Genomic DNA, 8,987 nt, shown 5'->3' with positions numbered 1-8,987 from the left:
AGGAGAATTGCCTGAACCCAGGAGGCGGAGGTTGCGGTGAGCCGAGGTCGCACCATTGCACTCCAGCCTGGGTAACAAGAGCGAAACTCCGTCTCGAAAAAAAAAAATGTGTTGTACTTTATTTTGTCTGTGATCCAAAAGTGTATTATCTAAGTTCTGGGTATGTGCGTGATTTCTAACTTAATTTCATGTGTTTAGATAATATACTTGGGGGTACTTTCGTCTTTTGAAGCTTTTTGAGACTTATTTTATATCCAAGCATATGGTTTATCTTGCACTTGAAAAAAATATGTATTTGGCAGTTTCTTTGTATCCTGTAAGTGTCACGTAACTCAGGTTAGTAATATTGTTGAGTTCCATCCCTTACTGGGGGGGTGGTGGTGTGGTGTGTGTGTGTGTGGTCTGCTAATCAGAAGGCAGTATTAAAATCTCTCTGATTGTGGGTCTGTTACTCCCTTTGGTTGTGCCCATTTTGTCTCATGAATTGTGGTGTCCTGTTGTTACCGAACGCATAGCAGTAGCTTTGTTACGTAGTCTGGGAAATTGTTCCATTTTTTCTTATGCGACACGCTGTCTCCACATCTGCTTTACCTCACATTAATCCTCAGCTTTCTCATGCTCACTCTGCCTGCTATATCGTTTTCTATCCTTTTAATCTTTGTATTTTTATATTTAAATTACATCTAATAGATACCCTGTAGTGGGGCCTTCCTGTTTTTCACTCAGTCTAACCATTTTTTTTATTGCGATGTTTAATCTGCTTACATTTGATGTAGTTACTGGTATGTCTCTTTTTCTGCTTCTCCTTGTTTTCTTGTTTTGGTGGGAGGTATGGAGTGTCACTGTGTCGCCAGACTGGAGTGCAGTGGCGCAATCTCAGCTTGTGGCAGCGTGCGTCTCCCAGGTTCAAACGATTCTCCTGCCTTAGCCTCCATAGTAGCTGGGACTACAGGCTCGTGCCACCACGTCCTGCTAATTTTTGTATTTTTAGTAGAGATGGGGCTTCACCATATTGACTAGGGTGGTCTCAAACTCCTGACCTCATGATCTGCCCACCTCAGCCTCCCAAAGTACTCTGATTACAGGCATGAGTCACCATGCTGGGGCTCCTTATGTTTTTTAAAGTGTACAATTTCTTCTTTTTCTTTTCTTTTTTTTTTTTTTTTTTGAGACGACTATCGCCCTGTCACCCAGGCTAGAGTGCAGTGGCGTGATCGCGGCTCACTGCAACCTCCACTTCCGGGGTTCAAGCGATTCTTCTGCCTCAGCCTCCGGAGTAGCTGGGACTACAGCCGCGTGCCACCACGCCCATCCAATTTTCTTCTATTCTTAGTGGAGACAGGGTTTTACCCCATGTTAGCCAGGATAGTCGTGATCCGCCCACCTCGGCTTCCCAGAGGTTGGGATTAGAAGCCTAACCACCGAGACCAGCCCAATTCATTGGTTTTTATGTATTCACAAAATTGTGCAACCATCACCACTATCTTAATTGGAGAATACTTCCATCATGCATTACCCTACAAAAGACACTTTGTACCCGTTAGCGATGGCCACACATTCCGCCAATCCCAGTTCCAGCATCACTGTTCTCCTGACTGTCACAGGTTTGAGTGTGGTAGGCACATCTTGTAACTGGCGCCATATAGGAAGCGTCCTTTTGTATCTGGCTATTTTTACTTAGAGTTATTTTTGAAGTGTTAACCATCTTGTAGCAGGAATCAGTACTTCATTCCTTTTCATGGTCAAATAATACTTCGTCACGTGGATACACGCTTTATTCTTCAGTTCGTGGGCATGTGCGCAGATGTTACTTGTTGGCTATTATGAATTCTGCCTCTCTGAACATTTGCGTGCAAGCCTCTGTGTGGATGTGTGTTTTCCTTTCTCTGGAGCGTGTACCTAGGAGCTTGAGTGGCTGGATCAGTTGGTAGCTCAGTGCAACTTGGTGAAACTTCCACAGCAGCTGTACCCCTTAGCGTTCCCACCAGCCGTGCGTGAGGCTCCAGGTCCCTGCATCCTGGTCAGCACTTGTTACTGTATGTTTTTTGACGTCCACCATCATAGTGGACGTGAAGGGGGAGCTCAGTGCAGGTTTGACTTGCATATCCCACGTGGCTGCGGTTGGGAAACTTCTCTGCTGCCTTCTGGTTTTTGTTTCTTTCTTGGTCCTTTAATGCTTTCTTTCAAGTATGTGAATTTTTTTTTTAAGTGTATCACTTTATTTCCACTATTGGCTTCTTCTTCCTGTGTGTGTGTATTTTTTTTTTTTTTTTTGAGACAGAGTTTTTTTTTTGTTACCCAGGCTGGAGTGCAATGGGGCGATCTCAGCTCACCGCAACCTCCTGGTTTCAGGCAATTCTCCTGCCTCAGCCTCCTGAGTAGCTGGGATTACAGGCATGCGCCACCACGCCCAGCTAATGTTTTGTATTTTTTGTAGAGACGGGGTTTCACCATGTTGACCAGGATAGTCTCGATCTCTTGACCTCGTGATCCACCCACCTTGGCCTCCCAAAGTGCTGGGATTACAGGCGTGAGCCACCGCGCCCCGCCGTGTGTGTATTTTTAGCAGTTGTAGGGCAAACAATATACATTTAAATTATCTAGAGCTATCCAGAATTTGTATTGTGCCTGTTTGTGCCTTATACTTGAGACTTCTCACTTCAGCCATACAGAATTCAGGTTTCATTAAAAGTAGCCTTTATCATTTTAAAGATAAATGTTGGGTTTATTCACTTTCTTGGTCACCCAACATAAACATTCATAACCATATGTAAGAATCTATAGTATGTACGTTTCTCTAGTAGTCAAAGACAATGTTTTACATTGATTTTGACTTAATCATATTTTCCTTTAATTTGAAATAGCCATGATTTTAACTTGCTTGGCTCTAATGTTTATTTATGTCAGATGTAGTAGCTGTTCTACAGCCCTGGAGGAAAACTATCTTAATGATTTTGGCCCGGTCTTTTTATAAGCTTCAAGAATATGCGCTTTATCAAGTATTCATACAGAGTCTTTTACTTGCTGCTTTACCAGAACCAGAATCTTTCTCTCAGTCCAATACTCATGTTAAATGTGGCTCACTGTGTGTACATGTATTTTATTTGCTTCGCAAATGGGAGAAGGCAATGTGAGTTTTCGTCTTGTCTCCATTCTGGGAAGCCTGGTGCCTGAGCTTTATTGCTCCCCTGTAAAGAGACCATGGCTGCCTTTCCATGTCCCTAATACATGCCTCAAAGAACTCAAGAGCCTTCTCATGCTACTAAAAATACAGAAACTAGCTGGGCGTGGTGGTTTGTGCCTGTAGTCCCAGCTACTCAGGAGGCTGAGGCAGGAGAATCACTTGAACCCCCGAGGTGGAGGTCGGTCTCTGTCTCTCTCATTCTCTTTCTCTCTGGGAAAAAAAGAGGTAATTAAGAGCCAGGCATGAATCACTGTGCCCAGCCAATTCATCAGATTCTTAAAAGTGTTTTCTGTCCTGTAGAAGATGAAGAACCACCAAATCAAAAGAATTAGCCTGAGTTTTAGCTTCCTGGCGCCTTTTTATTCAAATCACCCTTGGCCAGTACCTTTGCCCTCAAGACGTTTTTTTCCCCATTCACTTTCTGATTTTCAAAAGGAAATGTAGATTTCTAGGAGAAGGCTGATCTACATACACATAAATGGAATTGTCTCGGATTGTAGGCCCTCAAGCATCTCCTGGTTTAAGGTAGCATGGAGATAGATGCCTTAAGAAAGCTTTTAGCAAAACTGGTTTTTGTTTTAAGTCAGAGTCTCACTCTCACCCTGGCTGGAGTGCAGTGGTGAGGCCTCGGCTCCCTGCAACCTCTGCCTCCTGGGTTCAAGAGATTCTCCTTCCTCAGCCTCCTGAGTAGCTGGCATTACACGTAAGAGCCACCATGCCTGGCTAATTTTTTTTTTTTTTTTTAAGTAGAGATGGGGTTTCACCATGTTGGTTAGGATGGTCCTGAACTCCTGACCTCGTGATCTACCAACCTCGGCCTCCTGGAGTGCCGCCACCACGCCTGGCCAAAAGTGATGTAATTTAAACTGAGTAGGACAGTAGGCCTTTTGGAAAGGAATCTCAAACATGCAATTCTTCCAGACGAGTAAGGGCTTCCAGACAGATGGTAGGCCAAAGGAGCGGCGCTGTAGGTACACACACAGTGTCTGCTCGGCTGGTGTGCCTGTACTTTCTCAGCCTCACTTTGGAATAAGAAAGGTCTGGCTCCCTGGCCCAGCATCTTCTGCACATCCTACAGTGAAGCTGCTATTCTGGCGAAACGATACAGATTTCACTGATTCCGTGTTTTATTTTATTGCAGAAAAAAGCAGACCTTAGTGATTGTGGAACATGGTGTACGTTAGAAATTCTTGAAAGCATGCGGTAAAGAGATTTATTGCCAAAGGATGATTGTCTTCTTCACACTTCTGGCTACTAAAAAAAAGCAGATTTTTTTTTTTTTAAACTTTTTCATTTTCAAATTCACCATTGCCACGCTGTCTACATTTTAATGCAAGCTTGAACTACTCTTTGCCCTGCTCCTCACTCCTGAAGGGGTGGCAGCAACGTCACAGACTTGGAGAGGCGGCCAGCCCAAAGCCTGCAAGGTTCAAGCAGGTCTTATGGCCAGTGCTCGTGTGCTGAATGTGAACGCTGCAGTCCCTGAAATGTATGAGAGCCCCGAAGGACGCTGCATTTGATAAGCTACTCACATTTTCCCCAGCGAGATAATAGTAGGGGAAAACGCTTCTTCTCTGTTTGAAAAATCAAACTGTTAAATTTCTTATCTGCCTAAGCCTCCTTAATTTTTTCCATTAATATTTTCTTTGACTTTGCTGCAAATAAAACTACCATAGATTATAAGTCAACATGGTACATGCCTAATTTTAAAATTATACCAATAACTTCTTTAGGCCGCTTTGTTATTTTTTTTTTAAATTTCACATCAAGCATGAGGTACATTTTTTTAAATTTTTTTTTTTTTTATACTGAGTCTTGCTCTGTCATCCTGGCTGGAGTGCAGTGGTGCGATCTCGGCTCACTGTAACCTCTGCCTCTCGGGTTCAAGCAATTCTCCTGTCTCAGCCTCCTGAGCCGCTAAGACTACAGACGCACATCCCCATGCCCAGCTAATTTTTTGTATTTTTAGTAGAGATGGGGGTTCACCATATTGGCCAGGCTGGTCTAAAACTCCTGACTTCATGATCCACCTGCCTCTGCCTCCGAAAGTGCTGGGATTACAGGCGTGAGCCACCTCACCTGGCCGCATGACGTAAATTATATCTTGATTCTTAATAGTTGAGGTGTAAAATAACCATCTAACAAAAACAGTACTTTTTTTCATGCAAGGCACATTTAGGAACTAATCAAAATGCATGGCCAGGCATGGTGGCTCACCTCTGTAATCTTAGTACTTTGGGAGGCTGAGGCAGGCAGATCACCTGAGGTGAGGAGTTTGAGACTAGCCTGGCCAACGTGGTCAAACTAAAAGTACAAAAATTAGCCAGGCATGGTGGTGAGTGCCTATAATCCTGGCTACTCAGGAGGCTTAGGCAGGAGAATCACTTGAACCTGGGAGGCAGAGGTTGCAATGAGCCGAGATCATGCCATCGCACCCTAGACAAGGCTGCAAAAGCAAAATCTATTTTTTTAAGAAAATGAGCCAGGCACAGTAGCTGATACCTGTAATCCCAGCACTTTGGGAGGCCAAGGCGGGTGGATCACAAGTTCAGGAGATCGAGACCATCCTGGCTAACACAATGAAACCCCGTCTCTACTAAAAATACAAAAAATCAGCCAGACATGGTAGCAGGTGCCTGTAGTCCCAGCTACTATGGAGGCTGAGACAGGAGCATCCCTTGAATCTGGGAGGTGGAGGCTGCAGTGAGCTGGGATTGTGCCACTGCACTCCAGCCTGGGTGACAGAGTGAGACTCCGTCTCAAAAAAAAAAAAAATGATCATTTACACCTCGGTGTGGTAAGATGCACTTGTAGTCCCAGATGCTCTGGAGTCCAAGGTGGGAGGACTCCTTGAGCTCAGGAGTTTGAGTCCAGCCTGGGGAATACAGTGAGACCCCATATGGGGAAAAAAGATATTTAATACAATTATCGGATTGCCAGACTCTACCAAAGAAAAAAATTTTAATTGCCATGTAGGTGTCTTAAATGTTCTCTATAGAAAAACTGTCTCCAAATTTTAGTATACAGACCTGGGAGGATTGCTTGAGTCCAGGAGTTCAAGACCAGCCTGGACAACATGGTGAGACGCCATCTCTACCAAAAATTAAAGAAAAAGAAAATGTAGAATGCAGTGTTTTGTAACATGCCTTAAAATTCATATAATAGAATGTAAAATTATAGTTGCATATCAGTGTAGCCATTTGTATTCTGGAGGCGTTCCCGCCTTTGTATCTTAAAATGAAATACAAATTAGCTTAGGCCAACTATGAGTTTCTCTTTTTCTTTTTTCCTGCCGCCTAAATCAGGAACCCAACTTTGTACTGTCTGTCTGAACCACAGAGTGTCTAATTGTATGCGTAGAGGGTGAGACTTTGGCCTCAGCTTGATAGTCTACACATGTGATTATGCGTTTATCAACTGCACCAGAATGTGCTATTTGGGCTTTAAAGTCAACCTGTTCTATAAAAAAACCTCTTATGTATTTATCTTCCTTGATAGTCGACAGAACACACTATCCATGTAAATAAGTAGAAGCTTCATTAGGTGCTTTCTATTACTGTTGTTCATTTCTGCTTTCTGTGTAAAATTTGTCAGCTGGGCCAAGCGTGTTACCTCACACCTGTAATCCCAGCACGTTGGGAACCCAAGGCCGGCGGATGGTTTGAGCCCAGGGGTCTGAGAACAGCCTGGGCAACATAGGGAGACCCCCATCTCTACGGAAAATACAAAGATTAGCTGGGTGTGGTGGTGGTGCATGCCTGTGGTCCCAGGCACCTGGGAGGTCGAGATGGGAGAATCTCTTGGGCCCGGGAGAGCTGCAGTGAGCTGAGGTCGCGCCACTGTGGTCCAGCTTGGATGACAGAGCGAGACCCAGTGTGTTTAAAAGAAAAAAAAATCTAAGCTGTCAGATCACGAGTTCCCTCTCCCCGTGTCTCTCCCCCGCCTCCACCCCACTTTTTCCAACCATCCTATATTTTATATTAATGTATCTTTGTTTTTGGGCCCTGGTCTAGGCCTCAGACATTCCACAGTTACCTAGAGGACATCATCAGCTACCGCTGGGAGCTGGAAGAAGGGAAGCCCAACCCCCTGAGGGAAGCCAGCTTCCAGGACCTGCCTCTTCGCACGCGGGTGGAGATCCTGCATCGCCTCTGTGATTACCGTCTGGATGCTGACGATGTCTTCGACCTCCTCAAGGTATGCTTAACTGGAGAGCTCTTTTCCCTGGAGCTGTAGAAAGCCAGCAATCCGAAATGAAGTCAGAATGTAAAACCTGAAGATCGGAAGCCAGAATTTGGCTGGTGGTACTAGTCTTGGGGCTCTTCAGTGCCGATAACACTGTATAGAAAACCATGATTGCTGTAGCCAAGGAAATGCCGGGTGTACATCCCTATGGAAGTACGTTGTTTTGGTCTAATTTCTAGTCTGGTTTCTTTTTCCTGTACATGCACTGGGTCCCAGCTGTGATAGGTACAACCAGAGGGCCCTGTTTGTTCTGTCATCAGCCAAACCTGCAACAAAATTAGCCACTGAATTTTATTTCCCAAGGTCGAAATTGGATTGAATATAATTGAAATTTCTGCTGAAATCTCCCAAAACTTGAAACCATATATGCTAGTGAAGTTCATCTTCTGCACACACATCCACACGACAAAAACGTGTTGAAGAAGGAAGCTGTGGCCATCTCTCTCCGCCCCCTTGGTGTGGTTATCTGTCTTAGAAGCATATCCTAGAGGGAGCTGTGCGTTATTGCTTTCAGTCATAGAGAGGTTGGTTTCTAATCCTGTTCCGTCATCAGTGATTAAATGTGGTGATGACTTCTCAGTTGAGCTCTGTGCATGGACACGTTACAAAAATCACTGCGTAATTTAGCACGGTCTTTGCTGAGGACTCAAGGACTTCAGTAGCAGCGGGAAGGCCAGTACAGGTCAGTCCCCGAGGTAAATCGGGAGCCCTGTCGCTGGAGCTCAGCTGGAATGAGAGGCCGCGGGAGGTTACGGCGCGGCTGCCACAGAGGATCCCATGGGCAAAGCTTGCCCTGTGCCTGACCCCCCTGGTTGTACTTGTCTTGCCTTTCATGTGTACTCACATACAGCAGCAGCAGCTCCCAGCCAGTGTGTAAACTGCTCATCGAGACTGCTGTTGGGTTCTCTTTTTTGTGAAAAGCGAACGATGGTGGGGAGTGCTGTAATATTTCCATATCTTGTTCTTCAAAGTAGGTTCCACCTTCCCATTGTATCCGTGTTTCTTATGCCGATCGAAAATTACATATAAGATACTTGGGCATTTTTAGATTTGGGGTGTTCCTTAGTATAAATTCAGAATCCTCATTTTAGTTCATTCCTGGTGCATTTTGTTCCCCATTTCCCCAAACCCCTTTTTCTTGTTCTGCCTAGGGTCTGGATGCAGACAGTCTCCGCGTGGAGCCATTGGGTGAAGACAATTCTGGAGCACTCTATTGGTATTTCTATGGAACACGAATGTACAAAGAGGACCCGGTACAAGGAAAATCCAATGGAGAACTCTCTTTGAGCAGGTATATTCTTTAATGTCAGGGGAAGTTAGCTACTGCATTAAAATGTGATTAAATGCATGAGAATTATACAGCACAATTTTTTTTTTTCTAATGAAGGAATTCTCTAAGCATGCCTGTAAAGAGATGGTAAGAAGATATTTCTTGCAAAAACAAAAAGGAATTAATTCTCTGCCACCAGAGGGGTTAAAGAGACTTTTTGATCTGAAGTTCTTGAGAGGAGGTTTCTGAGACATGCCAGCCCTCCTCCCACGGACTGTTTTTTTTTTT

The 8,987-nt window shown here is 44.5% G+C and overlaps 1 protein-coding gene across 6 annotated transcripts in view; it reads left to right on the top strand.

Annotated features, from left to right (window-relative positions):
* Window positions 1-8,987, top strand: part of LOC108294860 (cat eye syndrome critical region protein 2) — a 198,298-nt gene that overhangs the window by 127,496 nt on the left and 61,815 nt on the right. For all 6 annotated transcript variants that reach the window (XM_037734359.1, XM_017516861.2, XM_017516860.2 and 3 more), the window contains exons 3-4: window positions 7,198-7,381; window positions 8,581-8,720. In XM_037734359.1, coding sequence (XP_037590287.1) covers window positions 7,198-7,381; window positions 8,581-8,720 — 324 coding nt within the window. The remainder of the gene's footprint in view (window positions 1-7,197; window positions 7,382-8,580; window positions 8,721-8,987) is intronic.

Source organism: Cebus imitator, unplaced genomic scaffold, assembly GCF_001604975.1.
Source record: "Cebus imitator isolate Cc_AM_T3 unplaced genomic scaffold, Cebus_imitator-1.0 Scaffold607, whole genome shotgun sequence".
NCBI classification, from domain to species: Eukaryota; Metazoa; Chordata; class Mammalia; order Primates; family Cebidae; genus Cebus; species Cebus imitator.
This window is presented reverse-complemented; position numbering and strand designations above follow the sequence as displayed.